This window comes from Manis javanica, chromosome X (genome assembly GCF_040802235.1).
Source record: "Manis javanica isolate MJ-LG chromosome X, MJ_LKY, whole genome shotgun sequence".
Lineage (NCBI taxonomy): Eukaryota > Metazoa > Chordata > Mammalia > Pholidota > Manidae > Manis > Manis javanica.
In genome coordinates, this window is record NC_133174.1 from 118265766 (window position 1) to 118286573 (window position 20808).

Below are 20808 nucleotides of genomic sequence, written 5' to 3' on the forward strand. Positions count from 1 at the left end.
AAAAATAATTTAGGATAATCTATGCATGGTGTATGCTGAGGCAGAAAAGACTAGTAAAGTTACAGCTTGGTTATTTTTATACTTCTGTTCACTGTCTCAATTGCCTATCAGTGGATGGTAAAACTATTCAAAATTTCTGTGATTGTGTAGAGGCTTGTATTTTTTTCACAGTAGAGAAAGTCTAGTTACTATTTTTCATATATGGACTCTTGTGATGATAGTTACAGGTCTTCATAAAAGCTGTATAAGGAACTGGAGCTATTTACTAATTTACAGATTTACTAATGAGTCTTAGTTGAGGCAAGAATTCACTGACTGGGTTTAAATGATCGTTTTTATATGGCCAGGAATCGAAGTCTTTGCATAATTTGTGTCCTCTTTTTATTTTACCTCTCATAATCCAGACCGCTGACCAGTTTTGACTTTGGGTCTAACTACCAATTATCTTTCATTAAATAAACAATCAAGCAAATGATGCCAATACTGGAAAACTAATAATCTTTAGTAATATTGCCTTAATTTAACAGCTCTACATTAATCATACTCCACTACTGTCCAAGAGTAAGGAGAGAGAAATGGACAAGAAAGATTTGGACAAGTCAAGGGAAAGATCCAGAGAAAGAGAGAAAAAAGATGAAAAGGACAGGAAAGAGCGGAAAAGGGTTTGTAATTTTTTTAAAACTAGTTTGGAAAGCTATTATCATATACAGTAGCATGTTTTGTTGCCTTTTTAAAAGTACTAGTTTGTTGCATGGCAGTCTGGTAACTGGTATTTTCATCTTAAAGTGTGAATCTTCTGCAGTAATAAGGATCTTCTAATAATTTCTACCAGCTCTGCTTGTCTTTCATGTCATTTTACCAAGTATGTGAAACTATGGCAAATACTCTCCAATGCTAGTTAGCTATGCCCTTCTTGTATAAGAGTAATATTTTAATAAAACAAAAACATAAACTCTTGATCAATGTAGTTCACGATTCTTGGTTCTAGGATCACTCAAACAATGACCGTGAAGTGCCACCAGACTTAACCAAGAGACGAAAAGAGGAAAATGGAACAAGTAGGTAGATTTATTAATACTTTCAAAGCAGTCGTCACCCTTAATTAGAAGAGGCTTTCATGATTCTTTTTTATAATTTTAGTGGGGGTTTCAAAGCGCAAAAGTGAAAGTCCATGTGAGTCTCCTTATCCAAATGAGAAAGACAAGGAAAAAAATAAGTCAAAATCTTCAGGCAAAGAAAAAAGCGGCGATTCATTTAAATTTGAAAAGATGGATAAAATCTCCTCCGGTGGCAAAAAGGTAAATTAGGGGAACAAAGGAACAATATGGTTTTTCTTAGAAAGCCAACTCTGAAAATTTAGCAAATACTGAGGGGTTTTTTGTAGTCACAAATAGTCTGTTAATTATTTGGAGGTGGGAAGAGGAGGAGGCTTTGAGGGAGGGCAGGTTTTTGGGGAATTAGAGCCAGTTCAGTCCCAAATTACTGGGAAGGTAGAATTGGTTTACTTGTAAAATTCCTTTCCTCTCCATTCCACTCCCACCTACTTCTCTGTTCATGGTTCAGCCTTTCTTTCTGTGTTCTCTTTTTTCTCTGCCAACGGTGCTTTTAGTTTCTCTTCATTCATGAGATTAAAATATGGTCAGATGTATTCTCCCTGATCCTTACATTGTCATACAGTCTTTATTAACTGTGGTTTTTAAACATATTTCTATAACATTTTCTCCTGATAAACTTGTTTGCAAACTTTTTTTTGATTTTCAAATTAGGTAGTGTGCATTTTCTTAGATATTAGTGAATGATATTCAAAACATATCTCATGCATTTGCCATAAAGTAATGATTTAGTAATAAGCAAGTCATTACTAAAGTTTAAAGTGTTTATTAAGCATTATTATGGTATATATTAAAAATGTATTCCATATATTAATAGTTCTTAAAAAGGTGGCTGCTCCTTTTAATAAGTATTTTTTCAATTGAGGTAAAATTCACATAACATAACATTAATTATTTTAAAGTGTAGAATTCAGTGACATTTAGTATATTTATAATGTTGTGCAATCATCTCTAGTTCCAAAATATTTTCATCACCCCAAAGGGAAACCCCATACCCATTAAGCTATCATTCTCCATTTCTCCCTCCCTTTAGCCCCTGGCAACTACTAATCTAGCTTTCTGTCTCTATAAATTTACCAATTTTGGATATTGCATATAAATGGAATTGTATAATAATGTAGTCTGACTACTTTCACTAGGCATAATGTTTTGGGAATTCTTCCATTGTGTAGCATGTATTAGTACTTCGTTTCTTTTTTATGGCTGAATAATATTCCCTAGTGTGACGTACAACATTTGTTTATCCTCAGTTGATGGACTTCTGTGTTGTTTTCCACCTTTCGGCCATTGTGAATAGTGCTGCTATGAACATTTGTGTGCTGTGAAGTATTTGTTTGAATACCTGTTTTCAGTTCTTTTGTGTGTATACCCAGAAGTGGAATTTCTAGGTTACATGGTAATGTTATGTTTAACTTTTTGAGGAATTGCCAAACTTCCACAGTGGCTACACAGTTTACATTTCTGCAAGCAATGTGTGAGGGTGCCAATTTCTCTACATCCTTGCCAACACTTGTTATTTTCTGTTTTTGTTTTGCTTTTTATTATATCGATCCTCATGGGCTTGAAGTGGTATCTCATGGTTTTGATTTGTATTTCCTTAATGGCTAATGATGTTGAGAATCTTTTCATGTGCTTGTTGGCCATTTGTATGCCTTCTTTGGAGAAGTCTATTCAGATGCCTTGGCCATTTTTTAATTGGATTGTCTTTTTGTTGGTCAGTCATAAGAATTCTTTATGTAGTCTGGGTACTAGACCATTATGAGATACATGATGTGCAAAAATTTTTCTCCCATTCTGTAGGTTGTTGCCTTTTCACTTTCTTGATAGTGTTCTTTGATGCATGAAAGTTTGCACTTTTGATGAAGTCCAATGTTTTCTTTTGTTGCTTGTGCTTTTGGTGTCATATTTATTAAATACGTTTTTGAAGAAAAATTTATGACTGGTGGGTGATGAAAAAGGATTTTGAGCTGATTTTTTATAATTGGTTTTCCCTTCCCGAACTAATTCCACCATTCCTTATAGGAGTCCAGGCATGATAAAGAAAAGATAGAAAAGAAAGAGAAACGGGACAGTTCAGGAGGAAAGGAAGAGAAGAAACAATATCCTTTTCATCTTATTGATGTTTTTAATCAGTATAATGGAAAGCTTTGATACTGGTCATGTTTAGAATTGTACCCTTATAGTATATGGCCTAAAAAGGCTTATTAGCTTTTAAGTGGTCTCTCCAGTTAACCCTCTCAAATACATGAAATGTGGAAGTGGGAGACTTGATTATTTTTTAACTTCTGTGGTGACTGAGGTTGTTTTATGCCTCTAAGGGATTTAGATGCCCTCTGGCTGTATTAGCGCTGAGAGGAAGAAAAGGAACAAAGTCCCTTAGGCTTAGGGCATGGGGAATAGAAGGGCAGGATGATGGGGCAGATGAGCAGAGCTGATAGAGTGTAGAGTTGGAGGCCACCAGGCTGGTCAGAGCCAATTAGGCCTGCGGGCTGAGGGATTGTACTAAAAGATGAGATGCTGTTCTCTTTTTTTTTTTCTTTCCCAAAGTTGTTTTCTCTTAATTTGTCATCTACTCATAAGTCCTCGGACAAGCACAGATAATGAAGACTTTGAGTCAAGGTGAGTGTTCTCTCACCTTCTTTTCATTTAAAGATAGAAATAGAAAATAAAGGTCTGATAATGTTGAAGAAACTAGATCCATTTTGCAAGATATAACTAGAATTTTTCATGTAAATACGATGATCAGGTGTTTGGGTATAGATGCAAAACAAGATTCACAGTTATTTTTAAGCTGTTTTCATTTTAAGCTTGCAGATTAGCCACACTTTTTTTTTTTTGCATCAAGATGTATTTAAGAACATCTGCTTTACTTCACCACTCATTCCCATCTTCTCTGGATAATTTATTACCTTTTTAAATTACCTATATAGCCTTGTAGGTGGTGGTAGTATCTGCATTTATAGGTGAAGAAACTGAGACAGAGACTAAGTTGAAGATGGTTACAGAGATAGTAGCTGATAGAGCCAAAACTCAAATGTAGTTCTCTGTTCTTTACCTGTTCTCTGTTCTTGATTGCTTTTTCATGAAGCCGTTATGCAGAGATTTTTAAGTTTTTGTGCCTCTTTTTCTATCACTGCCCATGTTTTTTGCAAAGCCTAAAAACATGGTCCATGCTTTTCATTCTGGAATTTTGAATACGCGGCTTTGTTGTTGAGGAAGTTAAGTGTTATGAAATTTAAAAAGCATTTCAGCCATCTTAAGTAAATTGTATGTGAGCTATAGTCCACTCTATCTTAGTGGACAGAGTGTTCAGAACCTAATTTAGTCTTTCTTGAGCACTCAGATCATCATCTGAGTGATGCCTTAGGATTATGGAAGTATGTAGGATGATTTGCCCTCTTCTTTTAATGGTTGGAGATGGCTGTATTTGAAGTTGTTGACTCTTTTTTTGTACCCCATTTTCTTGCTTCCATATTAACTGTCACCATTTAATGACATCAAGTATACTTGCTGTCTGTACCCTCCCCCTAATATTATCTGCTGCTTCTAATCTTTTACGAAACCAGATAGATAACCAAGGCTGTTTGCAGTTGCTTAAATTAGGAGTGAGAACTGTCTGAGAGCCCGTTCTGTGTAAGAGTACGTGAGCATTAGGGGTTGCTTTTTGTCGTATTTATTTTAGCTGCCAAAGCAGGGTTTTGAAGTTGCCAGATAGGAAGCTTCCTGACAGGCGGTGTGCTTTTCCTGCTCTGTTACTCTGTGCTTGTTAGCTGGATACTGGAGGAGGGTGAACGAGAGTTAAGACAGAGCATTTGGACTTTAGTAGGTTCTTTTTTAAATTTGAGAGATTGAAAAAGATACATTAATTGCTTATTCTTCAATTCTAGCCATCCCCTGCCCCAACAACTTTGCTTTCTTCTCTAGTTAACTATAAACTCTTAATCTTTCTTTTTTTAATTTAAATTTTAGTTTTTATTAATTTTGATCCACTGCTTTGATTTTTTTTTCAGACTTCAATTATGTATATTTGTTACCTTCTCTAATAAGATTATGCTGTAGTTGTCCATGTGTGGGCTTCATATACTACAGTTACCATTCTGTGTTCCTGCCCAGATATCATTTAGAAAATGATTTTCTTATTTATTTCTTTTTCTCCTCTTGCTCCCTTGTTCCCCCTCCCTCATCTCCTCCTCTTCATCAGCTCCAAAGTTCTGTCCTCTTTTCCTAGAGTCATGCCAGAGCTGGTGCTTACAGAGTATAGCATTTCACAAGCAAGGACAAAAGTGGTTACTCGTGAAATGCAAATTGGTTTTATTGAGATTGCTAATAAGTGATTCTCTCTCAGATTACAGAACCAGTAGTCTGGTACCAAGTTAGACCATCCATTCTAAAATGTCTGCATACTTATTTCTGCCAAAATGGTGCCATTTGGTGGGGTGCTAAATTCAGACAGATCTGAGTTTGAATTTGTTTTCCAACACTTACTACCTAACAGGTCTTGCTCAACTGTTTCCACCTTTCTCTCTACCTGTTTTCTCATTTCCAAAATAAGGGGATAGTAGTTTCCATGAGGTTTTTGGGGGGGGATTCAGTGTGATAATGTTTATGAAGTACTTAGCTATCAAATGGCCAATCTTCTTTTTTTTTATTATTTACCTTAACCTTTCTTTTAGTTTGCCATTTTGCTTTTTACTTTCACATGGCCTCTTTATTAAAGAAACAGGAAAATCTCCCTCTTAAATCTTCATTAAGAATGGCCCAACCATTGTCACTGAGAACTTTTACTGTGATTTTATACATTGCTCTTCACTCACTGCCTAATTGGTATATGAAGATTATGCTGTAGATTTCTTGGGAGTTCTTATTTGCATGGTCCATGGATTTGTGCTTTACCTCTCAGGACTAAATCTCTCAGGACTAAAGGCATGAGAAGACTGGCCTGGGTGTTAGATATTAGGTTAGTGGTCTTGTAGTAAAGCTTCTAAGTTCAGATAACCTTTTAAGGTACATTGAGCTTGATGTTCATCCTGTTCAGTTTCTTGTTGACAACTATGTCCTATACTTTCTTCTTGAGTATACTTTTAATTTGTGAGCTTCTGCTTGATTTTTTCCCTTTTTCTGGCTGTTCTGGTTGCCTCCTTCTATTGGATACATTCTAGGGTTGGTCAGGTCTTTCTGTTGTTCTTCCTTTTATTTTCTTAGAGTTCTCAGCATTTCTGATTGGCACTATTTACTTCAAATCAGGCTACTTCAAATAGCTGCTCTGTTTTTAATTTATGTTACATTATACAGAAAGGAGAGCTGCTGCATATGACACATTCTCATGATTCAAAGATATCATTAATAGTAAGATTCATTGTTGATTTCTAGAACTGTTTTTGGGGAAGGGTGAGTAGGAAAATAACATTGATTTGCAAGTATCACCTGGTTTCAGAAACATTAATATTAGAGGTATGGAAATACACTGAGAGGAATCAGTGGCTCTTGACTCAGATTCATTCCTTCCAAAGTCTTCTGTATTATTTTCCTATCTCATAATTTTTAGTTGCAAAACCCTTTATGCTTGCTTATTCTTTGTATCTTTACTATTACTTATTATTGCTAAAGTCCAAATTCATCTTACATATCCTTGATTTAGTCTCTCGAACACTATTAGCTGCTTTGCCTTTAACCTTTTCTCATAGTTTCATCTTTTAAAATTCTGCCTATTGAAGTTTTCCTGATAGAACCATCTCTTAGCTTCTCAGTTTTACTTTGATGTGTGTGGTTTTCAATTCATGGGTCCTTTTGTGAAGGAGGTGCTGTGCTAAACTGAGACTTGCTCACAGACTTTGAGAAGCTCGATCTTCTTGGACTTTGATTCTTAGTTTCAAAGAACATGAGCAACTAGCTCTAACCTTTCCATCTGTGTTTATAATGTACTACATTCCTATTCTAATCCTTCACTCCAGTGAGGCCTAATACATTTTGCAGGTCCATCTTTCACCTCCAGTTTCATATGTGTCCTAATTCTCTCACCCTTTAAAACCAAGGTTGCAAATTCTCAGACCTTGGGCAAAATGTGGCTTGTTAGGTGTGCCTTTTTGATCTCACACAATATTTACCATTTTGTAAATTGGTTGCCTTTAAAAATGAAGAGTTGACAAAATCCAAATATCGGTTCCTCTTGAAGAACTGGAAAATCTGGCAACATCATGTCCTGAATTCTTCATAGCAACAATCAGCTAGACCACCTAGGTACTTGTGCCCCTCATATAGAGTGAGTCTTTTTTTTTTATAGTTTACCTCAGTCTGTCCCCATCCAGCTCACTTCATTTGTTTCCATTATGTACTGGCTCCTGCAAACAACTGATTTGTAATTCCTGTTCTGAGACTTTTTTCTTCAGTCTGTACTTGGAAACTGACCTACTAAGTGCTCAAAGATGGCTTATTTTAGGAATATTTTGCCATTTCAAGGCATAGCCCTAGATGCTGGTAGTATGTATTAGAGTAGGGAGTGTTCAGTTAAATTTCTTTCTCAGTAGTTCCCCACTGCTTACATGTGTGTGTGTGTCACCTTGCCTACAGAGTCCTAGCCACTGATTCCTGTGTATATACAAGTGTGTCATATGACCCTCTCCTTAGATTGTGATCTTGTTGAAGGCAGTAATGTCATCACTTCCTTCTAATCAGTCAAGTATTTTTATTTATTACCTGCTGTGTTTCAGATACTCTGTTAAATTTAATAGCACATGTACATCTCTTGGGGATTGATTAGAAATAGCACTGGCTTTTTTTGTTTTGTTTTTGCCCTCAAAAGAAGATTCAGTTTATTTACAGCATTTGATAGTATACTGTATAAGGATAAATTGCTTTGTGTGCTGCTGCAACATATTTTTTGAGAGTAGGTTTATTATGCTTGCATTTGGGTCTATGTGTAGTAATCATTAAATGTGTGTGAAAGTTTCATTAGGAGATTGAAATGATAGACACAAACTATTTTTCCCTTTATTATCATCCTTTATACTCTTTAAAGTACTAGGTGTGAGTTCTGTGCACTGGTATTCATGGACACCAAATAGTTGGAGAGAACAAGAGGATTTTTCTGTTTCTGTTCTTCCACTTAAGGTAGACCAAATATTTGCTACGGTGTGCTGTGCTGTTTTTTTATCTAGACATGGGTGTGAGCATTTAAAAGACTCCCCTGCCACATTTACCTCTAAGTGGCACTATCCTTACACATGCATTTATCCTGAGTATGCTAAGATTCAGTTCGTTTTAACTGTGTTATATGTTATCTACATGGAACATCTCAGGGACTGTGTTTGCCATGATAAGAATTTCTAGATAGTGCTATATAGGTAAATGAAGGAATAATGAAGAATTAGGAGGGTTGTCCCTGTCTTTTTCCTATAACTTCTTTCTTCATTTTTTTTAATTGTCACCTTCACCCGTATATGTCTTTCTACTCGGGGTGGTGTGTGTGTATGTGTGAGAAGTAGGATCATGAAACCCTGACAGCTTCAGACAGTCGTGAAAATGAAGGGAACTAAATTCAGGGATACTTCCTTTGAGGTGAAGACACTGAACCAAAAATAATGAATTTGGTGGGCTTGTAGTTTATGGTTTCTCTAAAAAAAATTCTGTTGCCATCACGAGGGCTCTTTTATGAGGAATCTGAGAACTATTGAAACATTTCTTAGGACCTTGTTGGTGAATGTGATCATAAAATTAGAAAGTATATGTGTGTGTTTATGAGGTATACCTCTGATAAGAAGGCTGGTTTTATATTTGCTTTTCTTCTCTGTGTTGATCACCAGTCTAGCTGCTCTTTTCTCCAGACGACCGTAACTTTTCAAACTTGCTTCTTGATGTCACCACTCTATAACATCATTTAAAGTCAGCTGTGTCAACTCTGAGAAGGTGCTCTTTGAGGGCATTTCATGCAATAGTTTCCTGATGCCCTGACAGAGAAGGGCGTGGTGGAATATAGGGAAATGACTTTACTAGTATATAATAAATAGGGCCTATGTCTGGCCAAAAAAAAGGGCAGGGGGTGGGGGAAGCCCAAGGATGCCCAGACAATTCCCAGTTAGAAAGTGATGTTTACAGATATAATCTTGTCTTAGCAGAGTGGAAGGCCTGCTTTTTTGGAATGTGTCCTGCAAACATGGTATTTCCAAGGCAGTTTATAGCCCTGGTAGAATAGAAGTGTCTAGGCTGGAGGACACGCAGCTCTGAACTGAAACCCTTTCAGAAACATCAACAGGCCTAGGTGTGAAAAAGAGAGATCTCTGTGATCTCTTGCATTTAGAGCCTTTTTCTTATTTACAGTGGTTAAAGTGGCACATACTTTTTAAAAAACAGTTACTTTAAAAAAACCCTGGAAGAATGTTCCAGGCAATGTGGTATAAATTCATTGTTAATGAGAAGAAAATACTACTCTGCTGGAGGGATAGAGTCCTGAAGGCTGAGTTTGGCACTGTTTAAGCACTGTGTGACTTTCTTAATGGCAGTTCTTTCTGAAGTTCACTGACTTTGGGTGCACTTTTCAAGTTTGTTATCCCAACACTTCAGCATTATTTTATAAATATGCTCTGAACACTGCTGAGAGACTGACCTCCCATATCTTCTTCCCACTTGCTCTTGTGCTTGCTGATTTGTCATTCCAGGGTATGGATAGACCCCTAAGCTGAAGGTCTCCCAGAGGAGGATGCCAAAGCTCCATGCATCACTCTCAGAACATTCTCTCCCCTAACTAAGAGCTTCTGGTGCTGTCCATTTAATCGGAGTCTGCTTTAAGTCAGAAGATGAATGCACACCACCATCCTCTTGACAAGACATTCCAAAGTCACTGATTTTCAGAATATTGTTTTCACCTCCAGGCAGTTTCTTGCAGCAAGGTCCCTGTGTATACAATTTTTACTCAAGATTCACCATCCAGAAGCAGCATCTAATGAAAATTTCACTGTTTTAGTTATCCTTTCTCAGAAAGGACAGGAAATCACCTCCTGGAAACAATTCTTTAATGTTGTAGATAGGCGGTATTTGTGTGTGAACTCCTATAAGCTTGACAATATTGGGATGATTATATTGCTTGAGGATTTTGGAATCATGTTAAAATTTTAATTTCAGTTCCTGGGAAAAATCATCTTCATATATTTTAACAGCAACAACAGTTTTATCCTTTGATATGCCCTTAAATACGTCATCAAAACTATCATTGATGTAATTCTATTGTGATGTCTTAATGATTGAAAATCAATTTATTATTCTACTTATGGCCCTATATATCTACTGATATCATGATACTGTTTATTAGAACATTGACTTTTTGGGGGGTATTTAAAAAATTTGAGATGAAATTTACATAACATAAAAATTGCCATTTAAAAGTGGTTTTTAGTATATATACTAAGTTGTAACAATCACCAGTAATTCTAGAGCATTTCCATCACCCCAAAAAGAGACCCGAATTCTCCCCTTGCCCCAACCCCTGGAACAAATAATGTACTTTCTGTCTTCATGACTTTGCCTGTTTCAGGTATTTCATAAAAATGAAATAATGAAATATGTGGCCTTTTGTGTCTGGCTTCTGTTATTTAGAATTATGTTTTCAGGGTTCATCCATGTTGCAGCATGTATCAGAACCTCATTTCTTTTTATAACTGAATAATGCTCCACTGTATGAATGTGTACCACATTTTGTTTATCTGTCATAAATGATGGACATGAACAATGAATTTTAGGTATTAAAATTATAAGTTCAACTTTAGTGTATCTACAATTACAATTGGTAATGTCAAGATTATACTTGGTATAAACAGAATGCTGTATAGAAACAGTATGTAAATTATTTGTCAGCATATCATGCATATGATTTCTAAGGCCCTTCTAGCTCTGGTTTTATGAAATATTTGAATGTAGTATTTTGTCAATAAAGTTTAATGCATTAAGCATTAGTTTAAAATTTGAGAACAATGTTAGGCAGATATGAAGCTATTTGCCACATGTTGTAATGATCATGTTTGAATTTATTTCAATATGCAGTATTTGAAAAAAATGTCAATACATAAAAGGAAATGAGTATAATTAAGTCAATATATTTTTAAAGCAATTTTTATAATTTAGCAGACACTGCATCTTAATATAAGTCACTGTTAAAATTGTGTCCTTGTGAAAAATGAAATGTCATTTTTTTGTTGTTGATCATGTAAAATTAATTCCTTTTCATTGCTGTGTGTTCTGTTTACTTTTGACAAGCTATTGCTTGCCCCTGTGGAATGTTTTACTTCTATTTCATTTTTCCCTCCTTTTTCTCCTCTGATCCCTCCCTCTCATAGCCAAATATTCACTGTTTTTTTAAAAAGTCATCATAATGTACCCTGTCATTAATGGTTTCTAAGAGTAGGTGATCAAAAATACACAGATAATTTTCATCCCCATTGAGAGACTTTATTCAAGCCTTTGTTACTGACAGAACTCAACTGATTTCTTTCTTAAATCAATCTTCCTTCCTTTCTTCCTCTCCTCCTCTCCTTCCCTCCTGCTTTCCCTCTTCCCCCTCTATCTTCCCCCTTCCCCTCCTCTCTCCCTCCCTTCTTCCTTGCCTTTCTCCTCCTTTCCTTTTCTGCCTGTCAACATGATCACCTTCTTTCTTTCAGATGAGATTGGAATGGAATTGTTCCGCTGCATCAAGAAATTAATGTTCCTGAGTAGATTGCCAAGAATTACGAACGAAGAGGGCTGGTCCATTTGCATCTACTTAAATTATTCAGTTATCTGCTTTATTGCTCCATGCTGAAAACTTAGAAGTTGAGTTTTGCGTTAATGTTTTTAACTTTTTGCTTAGTTTCTACATGTTTATTTTCAGTAAATGACTGAAAGTGTTAATTATTCCATATTTTTAGCACAATGTGCTGCATACAGTTTCCAAAAAGCAAATAAGGTTACATGTGTACAGAATTTCATTTTAGGTTAACTAAGTATTGCCTGAGTTTAGTTGGGGGTTTTTTTTTTTGTTGTTTCAGCCTGAAATGCTTCCTTTCCATTGTTTGAAACTGAAAATAAACAATATTGAACCATTTTGAATTTACCTCATTTTAAAACTCAGTTTAAATTTATTATTTGGCCTGTTGTTAATATCGGTCACTAAAAACAAAGTGAGAGCAGTCTTATGCAATGCTTAGGAATCATTTTATATAGTATGTGTACAACATTAAAACCTGTTGAAAAAAAAGAAGGAGGTACCAGCACTCACTTGTCCTTGGCCATTTTTTCTTGTAATTATGTTAGACAAATTGGTGGGAGGGGGAATCAAAAGTTAATTGTGTTTAATTCTACAGCTAGAGAAGCTTTGTATTGCTGAACTTTCATCTGGGAAAGTTTCACAGTGACATTTTTAAAAGAAAATTTTTTTATTGACCGAATTCTACCAGTGTAACCTTTTTTCTAAATAAACAATAGTTTTCTCAAGTGATTGTATATCATTGTGTATATTGTTTCTTATTCACAATAACTTAGCGAAGATAATTCAGTAAGGTTCCTAGCCCTTTCTTCCCATTTCTTTCTTAGTCCATCGGCTACAGTGTTTTCAAATGACATACCTAATATGAAAAAGTCTCTATTTGTTCACCTCTGCACGCACGCTGAAATCATGCCTAGAATTAGCCACTTACTCTTCAGTTTCTTAAAACCAATGACACCTATGTAAATTAAACTTTTTAAGAGAATGACAATAAAGTCTGTAATTTAAAGGATTGGGAAATGATGAGCATATATTAGAATTGGCAAAGGGATAAAAATCTTGATGCCCTTTTTCAGGTAATAGTAATTTGCAAAAATTAATGAGCACAATGCTTCTGAGAGAGTGATCCACTTGATGACTGTTGAGCACCCATAATATGCCTGGCATAAAAAGAAATGATACATCATAAAAGTGATTTTGACATTGAGAAAATAACTGTGGTTCACCTCAAAATCATTTTCCCGAAACATAACGAGGAGGAGCTTTCCAGTTGTGTTGGATTCACATTATAAAGATAACATGATTGTGAGTTTGAACTAGAAAGCTCACTATTACTTAGTATCAGTATCTCTTCTCTGTCCCCCAAAACATTGAACATAGGTATTCTTTGCTCGTGCCCATGCTAGAAATGCATTGAGGATGGAAAACACTAACTCTGTATTTAACTGTACAAGAATAATTTGTATTTTATGTCAGAAATCTGTATTTGTGTACTGAGCTATTTTTAAGCATCTACTCTGTTCTAGGCACTAAGGAGTATTAGGACCTAACTTCTGTACCTGGGGTGCTTCCAATCTAGCTTGAGAAATAAGGACCAAATGAATGCTACTGGGGGTCAGTCATTTTTTCTTAAAGGCCAGATACAGTAAATATTTGCGGCTTTGCAGGCTATGTGGTCCCTTTGCAAGTCTTCAGCTCTGCCATTATTGTGTGAAAGCTGTCATAAGTGGTATGTAAGTGAATGAGCATGACTGAGTTCAGTAAAACTATTTGCAAAAACCTGCTGTAGAGAATCCTGTAGAATATTCAAAAAACATCTGAGTGCCTCTTACACACTCCAGAGGTACACCCTTGAGCAAAACAAAGTTCTGCCCTCATGGAACTTACGTTCTAGTCACTGGAGGCAAACACCAACTATTTAATATTAGGTGGAGGGAGGTCCTGTGAGGAGTAATAGGCCTGGGTAAGGAAGTTTGGCTGAGGCAGGGCTTACTGCTTTACAATACATACTGATCATGTGGAGTGACGGTGTGCAAAAGCAGGGTATTTTGAGGCAGTAAATCACAGTATGAGAATTTTATTACTAAGTAATGTGAGTAGGAGCTATCCCTAATCCCTTACCCATCTTTGAACCTTTTACGTGAAAATCATGTAATACACAGGATTTTTCTCTCAGGACTTAGGCTGTGAGCTGTAGTGGCTTGTGTCTAAGATTGCCATTTTCTAGAAAGGAGTTCTTCAAGCTCATAAATGGATGTGGAAGATATCTATGGACCACCAGAAACTGAATGCAAGTTTGTGGTGTGTGCAGTTTCCTGGGTCTATAACTTGCACCCAATTCTCAAGAAGATCTAACATGTCAAGTTTTTCTGGATTTTGGATTTTGTTCCAAAGAGCTCTCAAATCTTTATATAAACTATGCTTGAACCTTTCTTGGAGGCTCGTGAGAAGGAAGACAGTCGTGCATCTATCTACCTTGTCTTAAATGGTAAGGGCAAATATTACCACATCTTGCCTTGTTAAATGATCTACAAGTGATCTGCAATTTATTGTTGGAAAGTCACTGGGCCATGGTGTAGGGCCATTTTGTATTTCAAGGAAGCACCTTAGCCAAGTATGGGTGGAAATTGTAGTGGCCTTATTTTTTTCTGATAATTGTGTAATTGTTTTATTTCTACCCTGCCATGTTCCAAAAAAGATCTATTAAAAAACATAAGCTATGGTATTTAAGAAGTAAATGAGAAAATCTGATTTCTGGGTAGAATTAATACCCCAGATGAGTTTAATACTCCCAAAATGTCACATACACGTTGGCCATGAATCAGCTCTGAGAAATGTGGCAGGCCACCCAGAGAAGGTAATGTAGTTACAGGAATTAGAGTGTCAAATAAAAAGCCAGTCATGGTGAACATTTTCTGGCAGTGAGGCCTGAAACAACTTTGCATTCTCATAAAGAAGCAGCCCTGTCTTTTTTTAAATGTATGTATGTATATATTTATTTGTATTTTTTTATTGAAGTGTAGTTGATAGGCAATATTATATTGGTCCCAAGTGTACAACATAGTGATTTGACAGTTAATATATACATTATTAAATCCTCATCCCAACTAGTATAATTGCTGTCTGCCCTGTCTATTCAGTAAATGAGAAACGGATGTAATGGTCCTGAATGTCAGCCGATGGCCAGCACTTCAACTCCTAGTGAGGAATAATGACACCAAACTTAAGTGGTCCAGGCACCAGTTCAGGAAAAATTTTTGCGTATTTGGGACAAAGTTCCTAATCTGTGATTTATGATAGGCTCACTTACTTAGTTATTTATTTTAAGGTATTGTTGATATACACTCTTATGAAGGTTTCACGTGAAAAACAATGTGGTTACTACATTGACCCATATTATCGAGTCCCCCCCCATACCCCATTGAAGTCATTGTCCATCACTGTAGTAAGATGCCACAGTGTCACTATTTGTCTTTGTGCTGCACTGTCTTTCCCATGATCCCTCCACACCATGTGTACTAAACAATACCCCTCAATCCCCTTCTCCCTCCCTCCCTGCCCGCCCTCCCCACCCCTCCCCTTTGGTAACCGCCAGTCCCTTCTTGGAGTTTGTGAGTCTGCTGCTGTTTTGTTCCTTCAGATTTGCTTTGTTGTTACACTCCACGAATGAGGGAAATCATTTGGTACTTGTCTTTCTCCGCCTGGCTTATTTCCCTGAGCACAATACCCTCTAGCTCCATCCATCTTGTTGCAAATGGTAGGATTTGTTTTCTTCTTATGGCTGAATAGTATTCCATTGTGTATATGTACCACCTCTTCTTTATCCATTCATCTACTGGTGGACACTTAGGTTGCTTCCATATCTTGACTATTGTAAATAGTGCTACAGTAAACATAGGGGTGCAGATGTCTTTTTGAATCTGAGAACTTGTTTTCTTTGGGTAAATTCCTAGGAGTTGAATTCCTGGGTCAAATGGTATGGGATTGATGGAGTTAATACATAATTCAAGTAATGCAGAAATCAAATGTATAAGGACACATGACTTGATTGTTTTTCCCACACTGTTGATGTGTAATCAAGGACTGAGTGATGAGAACCAAAGCAGTTTTCATGGCTCGGAGCCATCTTCACACAGTTTTGGTATCCTTGAGAAGCGTTGTGTCCTTGGGCTAGACTCAAGACTGGAGAGTGATGTTCGAGTTCATTATAAGTTCATTTACTCAATAAATATGAGGAGTGCCTTTTCGACATTGCTCTTGAGCTGTTATGCCTTGAGTACCCTGGCTGGCCCTTTCAGGTCTTCAATATCTCATCACGTCTCCTCCCTTATCTGCGGGTCAGAGGTGGGAAGGGGACCGACAAGTGGTATTTCTATTTTTAGTTTTTCAAGGAACCTCCATATTGATTTCCACAATGGTTAAACTAGTTTACATTCCCACCAGCAGTGGAGAAGGGTTCCCCTTTCTCCGCATCCTTACCATCATTGGTTGTTCCTAGTCTTTTCGATGTTGGCCACCTTAACTGGTGTGAGGTGATAGGTCATTGTGGTTTTAAGTTGCCTTTCCCTGATAATTAGCGATGCAGAGCATCTTTTCATGTGCCTGTTGGCCATCTGAATTTCTCCTTTGAAGAAGTTCAATTGTTCATTTTTTATTTTGTTTCCCTTGCCCAAGGAGATGTGTTCAGGAAAAAGTTGCTCATGTTTATATTCAAGAGATTTTGGCCTCTGTTTTCTTCTAGGAGTTTTATGGTTTCATGACTTACATTCAGGTCTTTGATCCATTTTGAGTTTACTTTTGTGTATGAGGTTAGACAATAATCCAGTTTCATTCTCTTACATATAGCCTTTTTATAAATATGTTTGTAAAGATCAGAAAACTCATGTGACCATTGCTTAGTTTTCATGGTACAGATAACATAGATGTCATTAGTTTAACAGCTGTGCCCAGCTTTTCAATTTTTTTTTTCCATTTTTATGGGTACTGATCTCTAAGCCTGCCTCTTAATAGTATGACACTTATAATATTATAGCCTGCTTAATTTTCTATATTACTGTTTATCAGAAGCATTGTCTAAATGTTTCATTTTTTAAATCGAACTAACATTTCTAGAGACACTGACAGGGCCAAAGAGATTATGTTGGGTCTGGAGAAAAAAAAAGAGGAACTGCTTAAAATACGCTGATTTATGCTACTTTGTACAAATTTTGTTTTATTTATAGACCAATTAACATGATAATTAAGAATGACAATAGGCAGGATGTTGGAAGTAGTAACTAAAGGAAGTGTGGCAACCTGAGAAGATAAATGTTAATGTTACAGTAATTGCTTTTTGTTTCTGATTCTGAAGTACTGTTTTAAGCTCTAATGACTATTTTTACAAAGGTCAGATTAACAAAGCTTAATTTCTTTGATATGTTGTTAAATGGTGTTTAATGGAGGAAGAAGGAAAGGAGGAGATTTTGAGCACAGGGCACAGAAACTTGAGAAATGCATCATTGCAAGTCACAAGTAGCCTTCATTTCAGGAATAGGAGTTAGGAAATGACTTGGTAATTAACCTCTAGCTTAGTCTGACCTCTAGTTTTTTTCATATTGCAGCTAAGTGTCCTTGGACTTGAGTGTCAGACTGATAAAGAGATACTAAACCCTTATACCCACAAAATATTAACCAGAATATCATTGTATTATATTCAAGGCTTTCCTGATCCTAATTTCATGTAGTATGTAGTGGTACTTATCTCCTAGGGTTACATATACCGTCATTATCAAAGAACATTTATCAGTTGTAATTAGGTATGCCACTAAGTACTATTATGTAGACACCTTTTGTGAATTGATCCAAGATGTCAGTAATACAAACTATCATACAAGACACAGGCAGGAAATTAAATATAAAATGAATGAGGTGTTCATAGCATATTTGCAGTCCAGTTACATTTTAAGATGATGGTGAGTACTCAAGGTCAGAAGGACCTCAAACTAGGTATGATTTGGGAAGTCTTGTTCTTAACAGGTTGATCTGGGAAGTCTTAAGGGTTTGGATGTTAAGGAAGCCAATCTATTTCTACTCAGACCTAGAGGGTGTAGGTCTTTTGGGTCTGGTATTGTTAAGGGTGTTAAGTTAATTTTCCTCGGTTCTTGTCCCTACCACAACAAAGGACTGAAGGGCAGAGAAACAGTAGTGAAGTGCACTAAAAGTTTTATTTGAATATACTCTAAGGGAGAAGTGGGCCAGAGTCAAGATAGACAAGGACAGGTTTACTTGAATAAAGCAAGAGAGGAAGGAATAACAGGGAGGAAAGGGAAGCTCATTGAACTGCTGCTCAGCATAGAGCATAATCCCTTGCCAACTCCTAAAGTCAGGCCACTTGGTGTCCAGTGTCTGCTTGAGTCTGCATAACATGAGAACTAAGTCCCTACCACCCTAGGATTTAGGGGAGCAGCAAGTACTGGATGGAGTGAGGTTATATTCTGAGAACTGCCAAAGGCAAAGGAAGATTTTCAGGCAGGCTACTAAGGAGCTTGATCGTATAGCTGCAGCTCTGTCTGGGTCACCTAGGGGACGGGAATTTAGAAGCCCAAATCAGAGCTCTCAGTAGCCCCTCTCTACTTATCTGAAGTAGGACAGAGAGAGTGACATGCTTGAAGAAAGGCGAGTGTGGACAACCTCAGAGAGGAGGTGCACTTAAGGGTGTAGAGTTTGGGGTTTTATAGGGCTTTTTTGGGTAAGGGTCAGCATAAAGCATGATGTGTACAGGTGATTTATAATTCCTTTGAAATTTTGTCTTAAGAATAGGGTTATGTAGGTGACTGTTTGGGACGTCAGCATTCTTTGTCCACATGGGTTTGTTTACACTTTTGAGGTCTGTCTCCTGCCCTGGTTACATAGTTGCTTGATTAGTCTGGTTACATAGTTGCTTGATTAGGGGCTGAAGGAAGAGGAAAAAAACAGCATATAGGTTAAGTTAAAGAATAAGCTGGGCCATTTTTGCAGACTAAGTAGATTTTACAATGCATGATCTAATTGATACAATGAAAACACAGGCTCTGCTTGGATACTTTATCTGGGGAATATCTGGACATTCTGAGTTACTCCTGGCCTTTGGAACTTCAACTAATTAACTCGTTAACTCTTGTGAGTCCTTTGTGGCTCTCTAGTTTTATCTGGTTAACTCTTTGAGTCCCTTTTAGTGAGCTTTACTGGCCTATTCTCTCTCACCCTGCCCATATCTATTTTTCTGCCTAATAGTAACCCTAAGTTGGCACTGAGGGAGAGATAATGTTGAACTTGGAATTTAGACTCATTTTGGTTGAGTGCAGAATCCTTGAAGCCAACTTGTTATACCAGCCCAGGACTGGTCATATTTGAGAGGCAAAGGCTCTTTATCTCAGTTCAGATACTGTTCCATGCTGCCTCAAGATGTTTTCCTTTTTCAGTCTTTTTTTCATGACTAGGCCTGACATCCCCAATCTTTTTATTGCCTTAATCAGTGCTAATCACATTTTCCATGTCTTTATAGTTAAGTGAAAAGTTATTGCCTCTATGTCAAGATGACTTTTCTTGTCTGTTTCCTCTGAGAATGAGCACTTGTATTTCCTCACCTGGTCTTCACAATGCCGTTCTATTGATGAATTAAATCTAACAATACATGCAAAGCACATAAAGAGGACCTAATACATGAAATGTACTCAGTAACAGTTAGGAATTCTTATTAGTGGTAATGTTTATACCAGTACTTTGTACACTGGGAATCATCAGAATCAGAATTACTTGTGAAACTTTAGCTGACCCCCACCTCCAAATATACTGAATCATATTCACTTAGTGTGGAATAGTTTTAAAAGTAGCCCCTCAGGTGATTCTAATGTACAGGCAGTATTTTGGAGTTAGAGAGTTTAACCAGCCTGCAGTTCTGGTACCTCTGTTCTTACCTCAATTAGGGACAGAACCCTTTCAGAGGCTGCTTATTTCTGTGGGTGATGTGGATAAAATGAGAGTTCCTGTGGCCAGGATTCTCACCTGGCCCTGGCTGATTAGCTCACTGCACACCTGTGAGCAATACATGGCTGTTGACTATAAAAAAGAGCTCTGCCCAGTGCTCTGGGTGCGACACGGTGGCAGGGCTGCAAGTCTGCAAGAGAGCAGAGGCTGGAGCGGTGGCAGTGCCAAGGACAGAGGCCCAGAGGACGGCTTTGTGGGGCGGCTGTGCAGAGAGGTCCAGAGGATGGCTGTGTGGGCAGAGGGGCCCAGAGGCAGAGACCGGCTTGCTGCATGCAGACTCGCTCTGAGTAAACACGATTTTAGTGACTGACCTGCCCCCTGGAAATAAAGTTGGATATAACCCTTTCACCCCAAGAACGTTTTCCTGTCATTTTCTTTGGTCACACTGAATCCATAGCGAACTTGCCTGGGGCTGAAACCCATTGGCAAGACAGTGGTAAGTATATTAGACCCCAGGGACAACTCAGTCTTTAGTAGGAAATATTTTAAAAGCAAGAGCAACAGCTGTTGTGAGATCAGAGTTCATCAGTTGCACTAGCCCATGCTGCTCTCGGGCACTCTGACCCCTTGCCTTCTTCAGCCTTTACTGACCTTCCTGGATCTAACCTCTTGTTAGCCTGGATATGTATTGTTAGCACGCACTTACTCCCAAGGTAAGCAGTTTGGAGTTCAGAGGTACTTTCGATACTATTTGTAACTTCTCTTTTGTTGTATATGTAGTCGTTCACTTTTGTGATCAGAGTTGCATTCAGGGTTGAGTTTTGTTCTCTATTCCTTATTTTTCCTTGCATAATAAATATCCTGATGTTGGTGAGTGTGGGTGTTGCATAAATGTTTAATAATTCATTGCTACAAATCTCTCTAACCACTAACTCTAGCTGCATCCCACAAATTTGATGTGTGGTATTTTTATTTTCATTCAACTCAAAATATCTTCCAACTTCCTTTGTGATTTATTCTTTGACC

At 37.2% G+C, this 20808-nt stretch overlaps 1 protein-coding gene and 1 pseudogene across 15 annotated transcripts in view; one reads left to right on the forward strand and one right to left on the reverse strand.

Annotated features, from left to right (window-relative positions):
* THOC2 (THO complex subunit 2) overlaps window positions 1-12176 on the forward strand; it is a 134452-nt gene extending 122276 nt beyond the window's left edge. For 8 of the 15 annotated variants that reach the window (XM_073227805.1, XM_073227794.1, XM_073227800.1 and 5 more), the window contains 6 exons: window positions 528-662; window positions 989-1058; window positions 1141-1298; window positions 3135-3211; window positions 3686-3731; window positions 9764-12176. In XM_073227805.1, the coding sequence (XP_073083906.1) occupies window positions 528-662; window positions 989-1058; window positions 1141-1298; window positions 3135-3211; window positions 3686-3713 (468 nt within the window). In that variant the 3' untranslated portion in view covers window positions 3714-3731; window positions 9764-12176. Of the gene's footprint in view, window positions 1-527; window positions 663-988; window positions 1059-1140; window positions 1299-3134; window positions 3633-3685; window positions 3732-8127; window positions 9741-9763 lie in introns of those variants that run through there. The other 7 variants (XM_073227798.1, XM_073227799.1, XM_073227795.1 and 4 more) reach the window with 7 other exon arrangements.
* LOC140847507 (tyrosine-protein kinase Fer pseudogene) lies at window positions 9621-11483 on the reverse strand (annotated as a pseudogene).
* Window positions 12177-20808: the final 8632 nt, after the last annotated feature.